The following is a 20,056-nucleotide window of genomic DNA, read 5'->3' on the forward strand; positions in this document are numbered from 1 at the left end:
TTTGCTATTAGCAAAAATTGCACCTCTTCCACAATCTCAACTTCAAGATCCTACTCTCCAGCTGTTTCCACCTGCATTTAATCTTCAATGAGTCTTTGATTCTAATGCTTAATGGCTACAAATCACTACAAGATTCCCTCTTACCCATGCAACAAATAACTACTGTGTCATGCTGTGAGCTACGTGCTGAGTATACAGCAATGAGCAATACACAGTTATGAAAGGGATATACTAAACAAAATAACATTAAAAAACAACTTTGGTGTTGGAATGGAGAATGAGAATATAATTTGTGAGGATAACTGGGAGGCTAGAGTAGTTGTATAGGTAAGACATGATGATCTCTTGAACTAAGGTGGTGACAAATGAGATAGAAAGAAGAGGTCAGATGTGCATATAGGGAGGTAGAATGGATAATATGCACAATGATAGATTGGGATGAATTTAAGATAAGGAAGGAGTGAACTATTGTATCATATACTATACCGGAAACACTTCAGGAGGAAATGGATGTAAAAAATGATGACCATGGTTTTAGAAATATTCGAGTGGTATTTTTATGAGAAATGTGGAAGCATGATGTAGGCATATAAATATATGAGGAACTTAGCCAGGAGTTAAAAATTGGCTAATAATAGATGTTATTTGAAACAAGAAATTGGGTAAAATTGTCTAAGTATACTGGGGTTACAGCCTGAGCAGAAAATATAAAAGGCCAAGTCCTAGTTCCCAACAAATTTTAATGTAAATAATAATAATAATAATAATAATAATAATAAGGAATAATAGGCAAAAGAGAGTAAGAAGAAACCAGAAATGTTCAAGGTCATGGTAGTCATGAAAAAGAAAATAGTGATTCAAAAAATGTTTGCGAGGGAGATAGTAGTGGTGATGTTGGATGTTTCTGAGAGCTCAGTCTTCTTACAGGTTGGAAAATGTTCAGATGTTGGCAACCTAGAGATCATTGCTCAGCTTAATCAGAGCAATTTTTATAGAATTGGTTTGTAAGAAACTTCACTGGAGTAGTTTGAAGTGTGAATGAGAAATGAGAAAGTGCAGAGAACATAAGTAGAAAGAAAGATATCCTATATCTTACGGTTGAATTCCCATTAATGGCCATTTAAATTGTTTTTGTTTACTCTCAGTAGAAGAAAAAAATTGTACATATACTCTTTGCCCTTTCCTTCAATTATTTTCTTAAGATACATGTCCAAAAATTATTATCATCATAACAGTCATGTTATTTTTAGCCAAAGAGTATGCATTTAGTATAATGAAAAACAGCTCATGATTTGATTGGTCCTATTTAGTTTTCTTATGTGTTTGGAGTTACATTTTGTTTTCCATGTTCCACTACTCCTAGGTAAATTAATAAGTGCCCCTACATGAGAGAATGAGATCAACAATAAGTTCCAGACTTTCTAGGAAATTAAGTGAGCACAAGTTTAGCAAGTTTAGCAAGGTCAACAAGTATTTGGCTTTGCCCCAATTATCCTGAATATCTATATTTGGTAGCAGTTTTTATATTATTTTTATAAACAAAACAATAATAGAAAATAAATACATCTAAATCATTACATGACATTTTTAGCTAATGTTTTACATTGAGAAAGTTAACTTATTAAGTCGTTATAATTCTTCATATACTCTGGGTAGAAAAACATTTGAATAAACATCTGATGTTGTGTTCTATATTTCAAAATATAATACTACTTCCTTCCAGTTTTGCATTTACATACTATCCCATTTCAATATACTTAAAGACCTAAAGACCCACTGACTATGAGTTGACATTATAATATAATTTATTATAAAGATTAAAATATTATTTTTTATATTTTTGTTTTATGTGTTTTAGAGTATCTACTTTGTTGGCAGAACATGGCTCCCTGGGATCTGGGGCCTACAGATCAGTAGGTGAATGGCTAGAAGCAATCAAAATGGGCCGGTACACAGAGATTTTCATGGAAAATGGATACAGTTCAATGGACGCTGTGGCTCAGGTGACCTTGGAGTGAGTAATTTTTCTGATCATTTTTACATAATTGCTGGGGCGAGAACATTTGTCCAGAAACCTATCTGGATGAGGTCAAGGCAAACCAATTAACTTTTGTCCGTGTGTGGCAGATTTCAAAGAACCCTCTTCATTTTGCCTGTATTGTTAACAATTGCATGGTCAATGCTAGTTTTGTCCAGTTTCTTTGCTTCTATGCTTCAAACAAATAGCATTGGGATATTTGAATACTTGGGGGGAAAAACAGCTTTTTGGCAAAATAATGGTCATTCATGTTGTGGAAAAGATGTTTTCTTGACAAAGTTTTTATACTGGTCCCTGTGTTATAGAAATGTAAATACAAAACCAATGTAAGCACAATTGGTATGACTAGTCCTACATCAGGAAAAAAAAAAAAATCCTTAAATTTCAGCTATGATGCACACCCAGGAAACAGCAGCTTAAACACAGCTTCCCAGGCAGGGATCCCATTTAATCTCTAAGCGGTGCACCTTGGATTCCTGCCATCTAAGAATACATTAGATCCTGCCTCTGATTTGCTATTTGGTGCAATCTCAGTGGAACCAATTGTGCCCTCTTCTGTTTGCACGTTTAAGGTGGAATTTCTCAAATCTTATTGAATAAAAATCACTAGAGTTAAAGAATAAATCCTTTAAGGTTGTAAGTGGTTTGTATTTTTATTATGTATTCTGTATGTGTAATTATTTCAGCCTAAGATTTGTTATTTGTGGAAGTTATTTGTCATTATAGTGGTTCCATCTAGATTACATAACTATGAATAATGTTTTAACCTGTGAACATAAGGATAAATTACTTCAAGTACCTATCAGTTCAAAGGTTAAAATATTGTTATAAGGATTAGAACATGGTAGACCATTCTAAAGCAGTAAGTCGCGGTCCATAACCCATCACTTCACATAACATAAGCACTGAGCAGTTCTCTTCACCATTTGTATTATTCTGGCATTTTGATTCATTGAATCCACTGCACAGCCACACAAAAAGGTAACAGGGTACTGTCATTTATCACTAGTTAAGATCACACATTCTCCGCATTTCTCCTCCATTATACCTAAAACTGAAAGGACCTAAAATAACCACTCAGCTTGCTCTCATAAGTTACTGAATCTCATTCTCACTATCACCATTATATCATGTCTATTTGAAGACACATTTTCTTGACCCATTATTTTATTTTTATTTTTTTTGGACACTCAAAGAGCTCATTTGTGCTATATTTAAAATAGTGAACAGAAAAGTTTACTGATACTTTAAAACTATTTTTACATGGTTGCTATTTAATTTTTCAGGAAAAATGGTCATTTTAATTTAAAGTCATTTGTCATTTTATATTAAAATGATACTGTAGGTATTTCTTCTACCCAATGTCAGATTACTTGTAAATATATAATAAAAGTATTTGCATTAAACAATGTCTCCTTTTTATTTTAATAGCACATATATACCTATATATCATTCTACTACCTTTTAGCTTTCCCCTTCACAGAAAGTTACAACCACAAATAATGGTTTTGCACTACCGACCTATTACTTTGTCTCATTGGGACCCCAAAATACAATAATTATGTTTAATATTTTAGCATTATAATTTGATATTGTCTTATTTCTTTTAATTCTTTCCTCTTTACTTTCCTATCTTCGGACTCTCTTCATTTCTATGTTTCTTTCAAGTCCTAATTTCTTCTTCTATCTTATAATGGTTCGCCACTTTATTTGTATTCTCCAGTAATTTTTGTCTGGTCAATTTTTTCTGTATCTCTGTTACTTTGGTAGCTTCTTGCCTCTTGCTATAGTTTCTCCATTAGATATTTTTGTCTTTTAATTAATTTACTCTGGCCAGAAGAGTAAGGTGAAGTGAGAAGTCATATGGACATCTCTCTGTTCAGGGAATGTTGCCCTCCATAAGTCATTTGCCTCACATTCTGGGAGCCCAAATAAACACATCCTGAGCACATTCCTTACTAGGACCTGGGCCAGCAAAGATGAACTAACTCCAGTGAAGCTCATTTCTTGGAGAGTCCAGCAGCTCTAACTATATGTTTTCTTGTGTATTGTGTTTTGACCACATTTTTCCTATTTGGTAAGAATATATTTATTGAATAACATGGTAACTAACTCAAAAAAATAGTGAGTAGTCAGTTACTTCTTTAGTCAAAAATATAAAGTAAAAGAAAATTTGTATCCTCTTTGAATTTTTCTTACCCTTCATATATATATATATATATATATATATATATATATATATATAATATATTATATATATATATTATATATATATTCAACATTATTAAAGACTTATGGCAAAGAAATGGGATACCAGCTAGAACCAAAATAAGCTTTTAAAACACTTTGATAATGATTTTTTTACACATGATCTTTACCCATATCTAAAAATTAATTTCATGAATCATGTATAATATTATAATAAAATATTATAAACAATGTTATTGCCAGAATAGAAACTGAGATCTTGAATAATGCATTCATACCTATAATAAATGCTTATAAAAATGTTGAAATCATTGATATAAAACAAAATATCAAATTGCCATATATCTAAATTAGAAAAATATGTATAATAATTTGTGCCATCAAATTTGGTCTCATACTGGGTTTAGAAAAAGAAGAGTAAATTATTAGTGTTTTACAACCACTTACTTAGGTAAAAAATTACTCATAAAGGTTTACTTATATTTGATTTTTTTTTTTTGCCAACATGCAAATATGGCTTAATGTGGGAAGGAATTAAAAAAACTTTTAAATCTTAGAATCAAAACATGTTGGACCCTAGACATTGCTGTTGCTGTTCTCTGTGCCTGAACCTTGCTATTCTGTGTAAAGAACTCATTGTTATGGCAATCATGAACAATCTGTACTGTGGTATGTAAATGCACTGAGGTATTATTGATGGGGAACTGTGAGCTTCAGGTGAGTTGTAAATTGAATCCAAATATTTGAATCGAAGATAGTATTACAGTTTTTTCCTGTTGTTTTTTAAAATATATTTTTATTAATTTCAGAGAGGAAGGGAGAGAGAATCATTGATCAGCTGCCTCCTGCACACCACCTACTGGAGATCGAGCCTACAGTTGCTTTTTAAAGTTCTTGTCAGACTTGTATTATAACACTGATTATTCAGAAAATGAGTGCAACCTAATGAATTTAAATATTATACCAATTGTGTGTAAATTACTAATATGAAAGTTTCCCAAATGGTGAGCCAAAATTTGTGCACACTAATTCAAATAAAGTTCTTAACTTTTCAATACAGTCATTATGCCAATTTTATACAGTTAAAGTACACATATGAATACTGACTATCCTATTTGTTCTATTGATATATAATTAAGATAAAACTTTTAGTCTAACCCTGACAATGTGTCATCCATTGAAGATCATGACCAAGCCAACAAATTCCAAACATACAACTGAATGACAAATAACAAACATTGAAATTTAGAGAGTACTCATTAAGCTCTCTTCTCCCTTCTCCTATCCAGCCAATGTTGGTGGGGTTAAATACTAGGGAAATGGCTAAAAGGTGTGTAAAGCAGAAGGGAGAAGAATGACTCATCCACAATGGGTAAATTAAATCCTGAATAATCAAAAGTTGCTCCAACATTAACTAGACTCCTCTCATTATTCTCTATTTTTCATTTTGCCATTTTAGTATCAGAATATTGGGATTTTTCTTTGTTTAATATTATGGAATAATATTTGAAAAAATGAAATGGTAACTATTTATATGTGCAGCTTTTCTAAAACTAATCATGCTTTTCTGACAAAACCCAAAAGTATTTTTAATGTAACAATGCTATTCCCATCATGTTTAAATTTATAAGCCTATGCTGAAATTACAGTTTTCATCATTAGAATTGTCTTTGGGTGTTACTTAAGATTCCACCTGGTCATGATAAAATAGGGTAATTTTTGTAACGATGACACACTTAAATATTTGTCCAGCTATAAAATTTTCTATATATAAATGAAATGAGTAAAATAGTACATATGCATGGTTTCTAAATCATTTTTAAATTACTAGAAATAGAGCATCACCTTTGTCAATAAATGTAAAATACTTTAATTTTTATCAAATGTATCTCACATTGTCACTGCTAAATTGATAATTTAATATATACTTTGAGGAGTAAAATGTATATTGTTAGAAATTGCAAAAGTATAAGACAATACTACTTAAAAGAAAATAATGCATTTAACAATATAGAAATAAAGTTATTTAACCTCTCCTGGAAATATTTTTCTAATACCATTTGAATTCCCATTTGCAATATCATTACAAAGAGATCACAAATATCATTCAAAGTACTGACTCAGAATGTTTCATGTGTTATTTTCAGAGAATGAAGATATATTTACCCATAATATAAAAATAAGTGAAAACAGTGGAAATAAGAATAAGTCAAACCAGCGACTTGATATCAGTTAGACAAAACAACCACGAGTTGTAATATGGAAAACACACACATATACAAAGCTATATACACACATTTACATACTGCAAATTAAGGTTTTTGGTATTTTATATGTAAAGTTTATGCCTTTTCAGTGGGAAAATCTATAAATTTCCTTTCTTTCAGTTTTTTCAGAACAAACTATAATAATAATTTTTCAAACTATAATGTTAATAATTGGATTAGCCATATGAATTATGCAATTTAAGTATATATATTACATTGGTCCTTTCAACCTGGGGTATATAAAACTTATGGTAAAACATGTTTGATTATAAAACTATATTTCAAATACTAGTTATTTAAGCTGCACTGTAAAGATTTATTGTTTTATGTAAAGAAATATTATTTTCTTTTTTCCTAATAAGATTGCACCCACCAAAGAACTGTTCAGCCTAATGTTAACAGGGCAAGGCTGAGAACTCTGGCTTACTTTGAAAGAAATAAGAATAAACTAAAACCTCCTTCATTTCTATGTTAGTCTGTAGCAATTGTGTATTCTGTTTCATAGCCAACAATAGTGATTTTGTAACAAAGCAAATTTTTACTGGTGTTTTAAGTTTTACTGATAATTGTTTTCCATGCCTACCATTATTACTATTATTTTAATATTGTATTCTGTTGTCTTGATATTCTTTGATAATCTCTCTGTTTAATGTTTAATAGTTACATTCTTAGGATTATGTTTCTGCGTAAGAATGCACTATTTCTTCTTTAGCTGCTTGCCATTTGTTAAAGCTCTCATAAGAAATCAAAGCATAAAGAGGGGAAAAAAACCCAATATATTATTTAAATAAGCAATTATTCCCAACATTAATGCATATGGAGCTTACATGCCCATTTATTTAAATTCCATCATCTGATAATTAAGATGTCTTTGAGTTTCCAAAATTAATCAATATTTTATATATTATGACTCTATGTCATTATATCCATTTTCATAAACTTTTCAATCTGAAATTAATACATTTACTAAATGCAAAAATATTCTACTTTTAGCATAATGTTCTATAAAGAAATTACCTAAGAAATTTAACATGACAACTTCGTTTAAAAATGTTGAATTGTTCATGGTCATTTTTCTTATAATTAGCATTATCACTTGCCAAACATACACAAATCATTATATTTGCCAAATACGTACTTTAAGGGGATAGAATTTCTAAATATCCCAAGAAATAACATTTTAAAAACATGGGCACTGGCCTTGAGCTCCACAATATGTTGTTAGTTTTGAAATCTAAACATTTGTCACTTTCTTTTGGATACTAAGCTTGTTGAGAAGAAACAGAATGAAAGTACCTTGGTTGAAAAGACTTTTTGATAGTGTATAATTTTCAGAATGCTCTAAGTGCCAGTAGAACCTAGACATTATTTGGCAAAGAAATGAGGTTCTGGCATTTGTGTTCCACATTAAAAAATATATATATTTGGAAGTTTTATAAAAGCAATGTAGTGGTTACTATCTTCTAAAGATATCTGTTGTATAAAATGATTGTAGTGAGTCATTTGAAGAGTTTAGACTTCAATTGCTTAGCTGTAATTTTTAAAAACATATATTTTATGCTAACTTCTCTTAGCAAAAAAAAAAATGGGAGTGTTCATATTGTAGATCCATATTTTCAAAACTGTTCAATGAAATTGTAACTTTAATATGCATATTCATTGGTAAGCATATGCAGATTTGTTTTTTTACCACGCTGCGCCAACATAATGATGTCTAAAAGGGGGCAAATAAATATAGTATCACTCCTCCTTGTCAATAGTTCCTGGATGATAAAAAAATATATCTGAGGTACATTTTGGGAGCCTGCCTTTGAAAATTGGACCCTGTATGTCTAAATCAAATTAGTTTCTGTAAAATGCTTGCCTCTTTGCCAGCGTGAAATATTGAGGTGTGCTACAAACTGAATCAATACATACATCCAATGTGTGCTTTCTTCATGCAGGGATTTGAGACGGCTCGGAGTGACTCTTGTCGGTCACCAGAAGAAGATCATGAGCAGCCTTCAAGAAATGAAGGTGCAGCTGGTCAACGGGATGGTGCCATTGTAACTTCACGCTAATGTCATTTCATTGAATGAATGTTTCTGCACTTTGTAAACAAGCCCTGAGATTTATTTTAACAAAGGGAGGGAAGAGAAAAACTCGGTGATTTCTAAACCTTCTGGGAACATTTCTTTCAGCCACAGAATTTGTAATCAGTGTTTTAGCTTCTTCTCAGTGTCTTCATTTTTCAAGAAACGAATATGACCTCCTTGGAATAACAACACATGGTTAAACATGATCTTATGTCACAGCAAAAAAAAAAAAAAAAAAAAAAAAAAAATCCTTCCCACTACTCCTATAAAATTTTGTACATGAAATATATAACTGTAAACTGCACCTTGATAGACTGAATGAAGGCAGCACCTTTCAACACTTCCAAGAATCTACTTGAAGGGAAAAGTTTTATAGTCATTTGTGGGCTAACAAAAGCTGCAATTTACTGAAGTTTACTTCGAGTCTTAATTGTCTACATAAGTGTACTGAAGAGCAATATGGTTAGGTAGTTTCTTAATAGGTAACTTCTTTTGTGATGTTCAAGTGCTGTTACACAGCGTTAAGTTATAGAAACTAGTGTATAAACATGTCCTTGGTCAAGGACAAGTTCAATACAGGGTGTATATTTATTTTTCTGTGTTATAGAATTTACGTTTAGTCGCTCTCTTAGAAACTATACGGTAATAAAGGTGTATATACTGTATCATTTGCTGTATACCCAGGAATCAATTTAAGTTGGAGTTTTATGTATATGTGCTTGCACCTGTGTGCATTGCCATTCTGCTTGCATTTTTAATGGTTTTAATTTTAGCAGCGTGCAGGAATAAGGGTTCCAGAGTGGAATATGAACAGGAGAAATAGGGAAGCAGTAAAACAAAATTTAACACAAGCTTGTGTCCTTTTGCCTCTCGTGTTTCCAAAAGCTACTGAGTCTCCTTAGTCGCTAACAGGAAATGTCTGTTAAATCCCCTTTGGCTTTTTAAAAACACTTTGTGATATCTGTGACAATACAGTTCTTCCAGCCATTAATCTTGCACCCCTGTAAGAAATTTCACCTTTTCTGAGTCCCAGAAAATACCTTGTCAAGCAACGCTGACACCGAAGGGCACATTTTCAGAAGGATGGAGAGGGATTTAACTGTGCAGACTTTGGTTAATGTTGTTAAATCCAGGCACGTATCACTGAGCATTACCCCTCAGTGCTAATCCTTTGTAGCCATTTCCATTGTAGCTCAGCTCTAGAAATTGTGATATAAGGCAGCAATGAAATGATGACAAATATATATATATTTCCTTCATCATTTTCTCTATTTTGAGACATGACAGGTTTTATTTGTGGATGCTTATCTATTCATTTGGAAATTTCACCTTCTATTCAGTTATATCAAATTGAATTTATTTTGATGAACCAATTTAAAGTTTTATTTAATTGGCTTTATGAAGAAATATAAGATAGATCCCATGTATACTCTATATACAATACTTAATGAAGACTGATACTGAGATCTGCGGTACCAATTGTGAAGTTTATTGGAATACTAGAGGCCCGACGCATGGAATTCATGCAAGAGTAGGCCTTCCTTCCCCTGGCTCCTGCACCAGCTTCCCTCTGGCACCAAGACCCAGGCTTCTCTTGCAGCCCTGGCTTCATCTGGAAGGTCATCCCAAAGGATGTCTAGTTTAATTAGCATATTATGCTTTTATTATTATATGTGAACAAAACTGAGATTCCTAATAAATAACCAGATTTTTGTATTACTACACTTTATAGAAATCATGGGATGACAAGTGATTCCAGGAGCATAGCATTTAAACAAAATAGATCCTACTTATGATTATCAAACTGTAAAAGGAATAGGCTGGATTAGTGAAATCATAGGACATATACCTGCATTATACTAATGGTACCTCATTTCTCTTTCCCAAGCACCTATTTTAGTTGAATGTTAGCACATAAAATAGTAAACTTTTGAGAAATACCTTCTTTCTATCATGTCCACCTTTTATATAAGTAGTACTGTAACATTTTGCTAAAGAACAAGGTCAAAAATAAGGGGGAAAAGTTCTAAAAATTTTTCAAAAGATATATTGATTTCTTTCTAATTATGACTATGATTGCTTATGAAGTCTAGAGTATACTATGGCTCCAAACAATTTATGCTTCAAATATACTCTGGTTCAGTGAAATTTTGCAAGTAAGTAGGCATCACCATTCCTAAAGATGCAATGTGAGAACTAAACATTGATGGGCTGCCTCTTGCATACCTTCTACCCTAGATCCAGCCACAACCGAGCATGTGCCTTGACTGGGAATCAAACTGGCAACCTTTCTATTCACTGGACAACTCCAAATCAAATGAGCCAAGACTAAAGTTGTTGATTTAAAAGAGAAACAACCATAAATTTTTAGAGCTGATCAACTAGCCACAATTAATTACACATAAAAAAAATAGTCGCTAATTTTTTTTCCAGCTTTATACTTTCAAAGATTATTAGAAGGTCAGGATAGAATACATCTAAGTGATTAGAATTTGAAGCAACAATGTAGATTTCCTCTTTTCCACAAAAGAACATTATGCATTAATTTGGATCAAATTGATTTATTTCCTTTGCAATCTCAGTGTTCATTTGGAAAGTAAATTGAGATAAATGTTAAATAGACACATAACTTTCATCCATATTTAATTTTGGTTGAGAATTTCTAAGGAATGTCAATATGATTTTAGAAGGAATAAAGAGACTTTCAAATAGGATGCACTTCCCCTAAGAGAGGAAATACTTGTTCACCTCTGGATATATCACCAACTGGGAAGTGCCAATCTCATCTATAAATGTGAGAAGTGGAACAGGAGAAAGAAGCAGCTTTTGTTCAAAGCAGAGAGGCAGTAACCCAGGGCAAGGTTTGACAGATCTTGATTGTGTGATTTCTTATCATTTTGGTTCAATTTGTCACCCACCAGACAATTGAAAACAAAACATAGATTCAATAACTTTACCACAAAAGATAGATTTGTCAAATGATACATAATGTTTTTGTAACTACCAGTAGCAATATCTTTAGGGCATGAGTCTTTGTCAGTGTTACTTTGAAAATTAACTATAAGCAGGGAGTAATATTCAGCTTACTGATATCTGTTGAAATTACTTAATCACTACTTTCCACATCTTGCCATTTGCTCACATGTAAAAATGCCATATAATCTGTTGTTGATGGCCATTGGAATGTATGGATTATATGTAAAAATGTAAAGATTTTCATTTTCTCATTTAAAAAAAATTAATGTGCATGGTCATTGATTTCTCATATTTTAATCAAGTCAGTGTTCTGTAAAAATTATATTCCAATATTCTATATAAGCTTAACTGTGGCCAGCATAATCAGTCTCAGAGTTGCCAAAAGTTAAGAACATCCTTAAGTCCGTTTGTAAAAGAGTTTTAACCATGTGCAATGGTGAAGAGATAGCTTCATATGTCAAGTTTAAAAGAAACATTACTATCACTTGAACACTTATGTGTTTGCATGTCTGCTATGTAATCTCAATGTGAAAGGTAAAGGATCATTAACACCCTTCTTTCTGCCATTCAAAGTGGGTTCTCAGAAGCACAAGCAGAGATATTTACCTGTGGAAGACGTTTTTGGCTGTAACTGTGGATTGGACAGCAAATGCTGTTTGCGTCAGATATTAGAAATTTACTAGATGTACAATGTTGCATAGTAGAGTGAGATAATTTCTCATTTTTTTCTTTCTAAAAATAAGGGGGGAAAAAGAAAGCTAAGTATGATAGTAAACTGTCTTTGTTATGTCCTGCCAGATGTTTAATCTCAAAGTAAAGTAAAAGTAGGTACAATAAGATGTTGATGATAATGAATAGTCAAAACACTACTTTTATTTGAAATTAATAATTGAAATGTCATCATTTTTTCAAATATATAACAACTAGTTACATCAAATGTTTTCTCTATCATGCTGTTAATTATATAGTAATGTATCAAAGGATAAGTAGAGAAATATTTCTTTTCATTTCTTGCTGATTTCTGAAAGTCTCTTGACACATACATAATTAAATATCTTTGTCCAGAATGACCACATAATTATTGCTTAGGAGAAAACACCAATTCTTTTTTTTAAAGAGTCTATTTATAATAATCAAAAGCAAATGTCATGTCTCTTAGAAATGAAAGTGGCAAAAATATGTTTATTAAGGCTGAGCTATATTAACAGCAGAAGTTTCAATGGTCAACAGACTTGTGAATGTTTAGACTGCAATGGTTTGACAACTAATTATTTAAGATTATGTAAATTTCATTTATTTTAGTCTGAGAATAAAACTTAGACTTACTCATTTGTTAATATGTTATTAAGATCTCTTAGTTTCAGGCTAAGTGTATCTTATTTTATACCAGGCATTGGGATATCTCCAGTCCCTGCCTCAGCATTAATTCAAGGATGGATTAGCACTTATGTATTTTCCCTCATCTGAAGCTCTCTGTGCATTTGGTTTGTGTACATGTTTTTGTAGTGTAATATATGAAATTTTATATTTTTTCAAAAAATAAAAACCCTTTAAACAGAGTTAAATCGGACTGTCATGCTTGACCCTTTTCCAGAAGAATTTAAATTACAGCCTCTGTATAATGATTTCAGTTCGTGCTAATGAAAATGTTGGAATGTCTTATGCTCAATATTTTAAATTCAATCAGCATCCAATTTTCTCAAAGACCTATTTGTGAATCTTTGTATTTGAATGTTTTTTTTGTAACTAGAGTTTGACACTGAGATTGTAGGACAGCAGCATAATTATGGGAAACCTAATTAGGCGTTGATTTGTAACACTGTAATGTAACATTACTTGCAAAAAAACCAGAAAAGCGTGTTCACCATCTGCAAAACTAGACATGGTGTCGATGGGCCTTAGTTGGTCATCCTCTCCTCGCCATGCATCTGTTTATGAAACAGAGCGAAAGAATTGCATCCCCACCTTCTTACCAGAGCGGTGCCATTGTTCACCAATGCTCCACTTCTCTCAGCATTGTAAGACATCAGTCTCCTTTGGTAAAGAGCTGTCTTCAAGGAAATTAGTCATATTTGTGTTTTGTTGCATTTACATTCTTAGAAAGTGACATCACATGCCTATGAAAATAATCCATAACTCCTTTGCCTATGCATAAAATCATGATTTCAAGGGGTATTATTTGATACTAGAGGCCCAGTGTGAGTGAAATCATTCAAGGAGGTGCCCTGCCTCCCGCCTTGCAAGGAGGCACCCTGCAGGGGGCCATGACCTGCGCCTGACTTGCAGCATCCACTAACCACTCTGCCTGTGTCCGCTCCGGGGCCGCCTGAGCTGCCATGCCGGCCTGGGCAGGCCCACCTGCCTCTGTCTCCGTCTCCTCTTCAGGCCTCACTTACACATGCAACCTCCTCCTGTCTGGTCATGATCCGTTACAGCATCCCGGCATAATTTGCATATTACCTCTTTTTAGTAGATACTCATATGAAGAATCTGAATTCTTTGTCAGCAAGCAGTCTATAATTGACATTGCTTTGCTACAGAGGTAAATGTTATATGATAAGAGGGATTTTCCCCAATCCTATAGTCATTCTTGACCAGATAGAGGCAATGGGTGGTGGTGAAGGAGTTAACATTTGAGAAGCATGCACTATTCTGTATTAGAGTTTTTCGCGCTTACCTTTAAGGTACATTTTATTGGCTCCACTGACTCATGAGGAAACCATGACTCAAAGCTGTTAGGAAACTGCCCACATCCCAACTGCTCTTCAATGGCAGGATGAAACCCACATTTATTTTAGAATAAACCCATAAATTTCCCACTGCACTACTCTCATCCCACAATGCTGACCATGCAGCGTAGATAATGAAATCTTTTGGGTCAATCTTTGAATTTAATTGATGTAGGAAATGAAGATAAAAGAGAGAAAAAATGATCTGCACAGTTTCACAAAGTGTGAAACTTAGGTGGAAACCAGTGTATAGCTTAGTATATTTCTAACATATTTGTTTTTTTTAGAATAAACCACACTTTTAGAGTAAAACATCACTTCTCTTATTTGTGATTCTTCCACTGCATAGCAGGACAATCTAATTGTTTTCTCAACTACAAGCTCAGGAAATTGCAATAAATATGTTTCCAGCTATGATATATAAACTTTAGCTATGGAACTTTGGAGTCCACATGCAATTCACTTCCAAATTATAAGCAAAAGTGAAGTAAGTTGATATTTATGAAAATCCACAGTAACCATTCAAATCAAGCAAGAGTTTTATATAGTATAGTAAATATAATTTTACTTGAATTTAGCAGGTTAAACATAATTGGAATAAAGTCAGCAGAAATGCTGTAGTATTAATTGTTTTTTTCAAAGAAAAATTTATTAGTTTTTAAATCCTCTCTAATTTAAAAAACTGTGTTGGGTTTATTAATTTCAATTTGAAGTTTCTGAGTGATCCCAAGTGTTCAGAAAGTAAAACATTTCATTCAGTTTTCACAACAGTTCTTTAAATGAGACATGTATTCTGTCTTGTTTTTGTTTTTGTTTTTGTTTTTGAACAAAGGTAGAAATGGATCCAACTCCATTTCGAGGCTTAGTGACGTTCCTCAGATCACATAGCTCATTATTATATCCCTTCCTTCAAGTTAATCCTTTACCTCTACATTCCAGTTGATGCTGTCCTGCTTTGGAATCTGTACATCAATTGTTTCTGCTCTTGAATATCCTTAGCTATCAGTCTCCATGGCTCCCTTCACCTCATCCTTTACATTTACAGGAGGGAATGCATAGCATGCTGGTGTCCAGAGTCAGCATGCCAAATTTGTTCTGTCAGCAGTTAGTTGTGTGAACACAGGCAAGCCATTTCACCTCTCTTCCTTCAGGTGCCTCATTTGTTAAATGAGGAAGTGTGATAGCTATTATGAGAATCTTTAAAACTACACACATAGAGAATGAAACTAGGAAGCAATCCTTTAGCATACATTATTTATCTTTGTAAATAGTGCTTGCCTGGGAATCAAACCCACAACCTTTTAGTGTACTGGAAAACGCTCTAACCAACTGAGCCACCAGGCAGGGCACCAGGATTGTATCTTAATACTCTTCCCATCCCATGCCACATGCTTTCCTTTGGAAATTCCACCAACTCATAAGTCTTCAATTTTAACATATATGGTAATCATATCACATACTGAATCTCCAGTGTCCAGCTTTCTGCTGCAATATAGCTTCATTTGTATACAATTTTGCTGGTGATATTCAATTGTCTTTAATGTGGAAATATCAAATTAAGCATATATCAAACTAATCTCCTTACTTTCAAAGTAACTAACATCTCCTCCCATACTTACAGTTAGAAGATACTACCTTACATGTAGTTAACAAGAAGATATCCAAAATTTGTATTTTAAACTTCCTCTACCCTCAGTTCCATATAATATTTGTCAGAAAATTGTATTAGTTGCACATTGAAAATGTTTCTCAGATATACAAGGGTTAACAAAAGAAGGTTTAGAGTTGTAAAACTAAATAATACAAAATTTAAAAATAATAATACAAGAATAAACTTTTTGCATATTCACAACTGCAACCTACTTTTGTCTTCCCCTATTATTACTAGCAAATGTAGAAACATAAGAAAACATCAAAGGTAACACAAAGTAGGAAACATAAACTAGAAAATTAAAATGCCACCAAGAACTAAAGAGATGCTATTTCTTGATACATTATTTTATGTATTTTTATAATGAATACTTAATAGCAATTCTATCCTATTTAGCAATCAATTAGAAACATTATACAGCACAGTTTTATTCAAATAATTGCCAAGTAGAATAATTTTAAACCATGAAAGAAATAACTAGCATCAAATTGACTGATCATTTACCCAAAAAAATAGATATATCCCATAAAGAAGGTGCTCAGAATAAAGTCAGCAAATAAGTTGGATTGTATTATACTGGGAAAAACAATAAAATTTAGTCATTTGAAAGGATAAGGCTTGAAAACTTCCTACTCTGGTACAAGGTAAATGATTTATTGAATGCTTCCTAGAGTGATAACAGTTCTAGCTATATTAGATATGGAGGTCAGACCTAAGAACAAATTTTTCAATCATCCTTCTGTTTTCTACAAATAAAAGAAATGCAATTAAAATGAATATTAATATAAAAGGAAACATTTCAGAAATGTGCAGCCTGAGTATATTTTCAGGACAAGTATATTGCCGACTTCTCAGTCCTTTGCTTTGTTAATGCTGAGGACGGGGTGAGGAATTATGATATAACTAGAGGCCCAGTACACGAAATTTGTGCATGGGGGTTTGTGTCCCAGCCTGCACCCTCTCCAATCTGGACCCTTTGAGGGATGTCCAGAAGGATCTCACCTAAACAGGCAGTTGGACATGTCTCTCACATCCCAGGACTGCTGGATCCCAACTGCTCACCTGCTGCCTTCCTGATTGCCCCTAACTGCTTCTGCCTACCAGCCTAATCAACCCCAACCACTCCCCTGCCAGTCTGATTGATGCCTACCTGCTCCCCTGCCAGCCTGTTTGCCCCTAACTGCCCTCCCCTACAGGCCTAGTCATCCCCAAATTCCCTCCTCTGCCAGCCTAGTCACCCCTAACTGCCCTCCCCTGCAGGCTTGATCACCCGCAACTGCCCTTCTTTATAGGTCTGGCCTCTCCCAACTGCCCTCCTCTGCTGGCCATCTTGTGATGGCCATCTTGTGTCCACATGGAGTCAGTAATCTGACCACAAAGGGAAACCATCTTGTGTGTTGGAGTGATGGTCAATTTGCAAATTATTCTTTTATTAGATAGGAGGATTAGATAGGATAGAGAGGCCTGGTGCATGGGTGGAGGCCAGCTGGTTTGCCCTGAAGGGTGTCCATATCAAAATGGGGGTTTTTTTGGGGTGTGGGACAGCCTGGGCCAGAAGCCTGTGGTGGTTTGCAGACTGGCCACAACCCAGAAACCCAAGTAGAAGCCCAGGTATCTGGAATTTATTTATCTTCTATAATTGAAATGTTGTAGTCTTAAGAGGAGCCAAGCTTCCTGCTCACTCCATGGCTGCAGCCATTTTTGTTGAGATTTATTTATCTTCTATAATTGAAACTTTGTAGCCTTAAGCAGAACCCAAGGCAGGCCAGGGCAGGCAAAAAACTTGGCTTCCTCCATTGCCAAGGAAACCCAAGCCTCCTGCTCTCTCCATGGCCGCAGCCATCTTGGTTGGGTTAATTTGCATATTCTCTTCTGATTGGCTGATGGGTGTGGCTTGTGGTTGTAGCAGAGTTATGGTCAATTTGCATATTACTCTTTTATTAGATAGGGCTAGTAGCCCTGCACATGAATCCATGCACCAGTAGCTCTCTTTGGGGCCTGGCCGCTCTGTACCCACTGCCCAGAGGCTCTGCACAGCCCAGAGGCCCATCCATGGCTGGGTGTGGAACGCTTACCTCACAATGAAGCAAGCATTCTGCCAGGCTGCTCACATTGCCCACTCTCAGCGACCACCCATCCCCCCTGGACTGGGGAACTCTGGCAAGGCTGAGAGGACTGGGCGAAACCATCTTTGTGATGGAGTAATGGTTAATTTGCATATTACCCTTTTATTAGATAGGATTCCTGTGAGGATGCCCAGGTCTTTCATCATAAATAGTCCTTTCATTCCTGTCAGAACACATGGTCCTGATTTTAGTAATATAGAAGGAAGCTTCCAAAGAAACAAGTGCTCCTTGCACTTCATAAGAAAAGGGGTCCAAATGTTGTCATCAAATAGATTGTGAGGTTGCCTATATTATCCTCTATTGGGACTTCACATAACATTCAAAAGTACAAACTTCAACTAAGTTTGATTCAATAATTTCCCAAATGTCTGACCATGGTACCCTTTTGGCTCGTAGCAGGTATTAATGCAACCACATGGTAATTCTAAGAGTGGATTGTTACCCATGTAATTAACACTTCTCAAGATAACTATAAGAATGTTATATTTTCTCAACCAATGTTACTCTTGGGAAACACTGAAAAGAAAAGATCAACTCTGAGTTGTATTTGTATCAGAATAATGGCCCATGCCTGGGGACAAAGGCAATAGCACAATTACGATGCATCTGGGTGGCATTGGGAAGGCTCCACAACATCAAACATCACTACTTTAATTCACTACCTTTGAAGTATGGATTTAATTTCACTATTTTCAGATACTTAGGCCTTAAATTAAAGGGTTGCTGAATAAAATGTTATAACAAAATTTTAACCCTGACCTTGGTTTTATTACTCTTATTACCTTAAAAAATGTGCCATTTGATATCAAGAATTATTAAAATACTAGAGGCTCAGTGTACAAAATTCATGCAGGAGGGTGGGGGGCATCCCTCAGCCAAGCTTACACCGTCTCTAATTTGGAACCCCTTGAGGAATGTCCAACCGCCCGTTTAGGCCCAAATCCACTGGTTGGACATCCCTCTCACAATCCAGGACTGCTGGTTCCCAACTACACTCCCCTGCAGGCCTGATCCGTCCCCCAATGCCCTCCCCTGCAGATCTGAGTCTGCCCCAACTGCCCTCCCCTGCAGGCCTTGTCTCTCTCAATTGCCCCCCTCTGCTGGCCCAGTAACCCCTAACTGCCCTTCCCTGAAAGCCTGGTTCCCCTCAACTGCCCTCCTCTTCTGGCCCAGTCACCCCTAACTTCCCACAACTTCCCTCCCCTGCAGGCCATCTTGTGCTGGTCATCTTGTGGTGGCTATCTTGTGTCCACATGGGGACAGCCATCTTTGATCTCATGGGGGCGACCATCTTGTGTTTTGGTGTGATTGTCAATTTGCATATTACTCTATTATTAGATAGGATTTAAATATTCTAAGCCAAGGGAGGCAACAGAAGAACAGAGTTTATCTTGGGGAACAGAGCTTTTCTCAGAGAAAAGAAATGCATAACAAGGAGCTATTCATAGAATGAGCATCTCAGCAGAGATGAGTGCATCATCACAGCACATCAGCCCTGAGGGATGAAGACTTCAAGTCAAGAAAGCATTAGAAACATACCCATACACTAACAGACAATTATGTGTGCATATACACAGACATTACACCATTTGTTGAACGTTATGGGAATTATGTTTAATGTGAAAAAGAGGTGTTAAAATAGAAGTATGTATATTTAGAACTCAGAAAATCAGGGAATAAATTAAGTAAATAAAAGAATGACATATGGAAATTTTACATAGATATTTCTCGAGAGATGATACAGAACCAAAGGGCTTAAAGCAAGCATTAACCTTTTTAACGTCATTTAATGTCCATTGATGGTAGCTTAGGGACTTGGGAAACCATGCAAAATTTCAGAATTTTTTAAGACAATTTTTGGGAGGAGAGGACTCATAGTCTACATTAAACCTCAAAGGGCTATCTGATCACAAAATATTAAAAATCATGACTTGAAATAATCATTTACTATCCTCTAGTCAGTGGCATCTTGTATCTGTAAGCAAA

At 34.6% G+C, this 20,056-nt stretch overlaps 1 protein-coding gene across 10 annotated transcripts in view; it reads left to right on the forward strand.

The window, feature by feature from the left end:
• The window catches only part of EPHA5 (EPH receptor A5), a 304,352-nt gene extending 293,583 nt beyond the window's left edge, over positions 1 to 10,769 (forward strand). For 9 of the 10 annotated variants that reach the window (XM_084889795.1, XM_084889801.1, XM_084889800.1 and 6 more), the window contains 2 exons: positions 1,859 to 2,014; positions 8,457 to 10,769. In XM_084889795.1, coding sequence (XP_084745921.1) covers positions 1,859 to 2,014; positions 8,457 to 8,562 — 262 coding nt within the window. In that variant the 3' untranslated portion in view covers positions 8,563 to 10,769. Of the gene's footprint in view, positions 1 to 1,858; positions 2,250 to 8,456 lie in introns of those variants that run through there. The other variant, XM_084889796.1, reaches the window with a different exon arrangement.
• The last annotated feature ends 9,287 nt before the right edge of the window (positions 10,770 to 20,056 follow it).

This window comes from Pipistrellus hanaki (genome assembly GCF_964339955.1).
Source record: "Pipistrellus hanaki genome assembly, chromosome: 1".
Taxonomy (NCBI): Eukaryota; Metazoa; Chordata; class Mammalia; order Chiroptera; family Vespertilionidae; genus Pipistrellus; species Pipistrellus hanaki.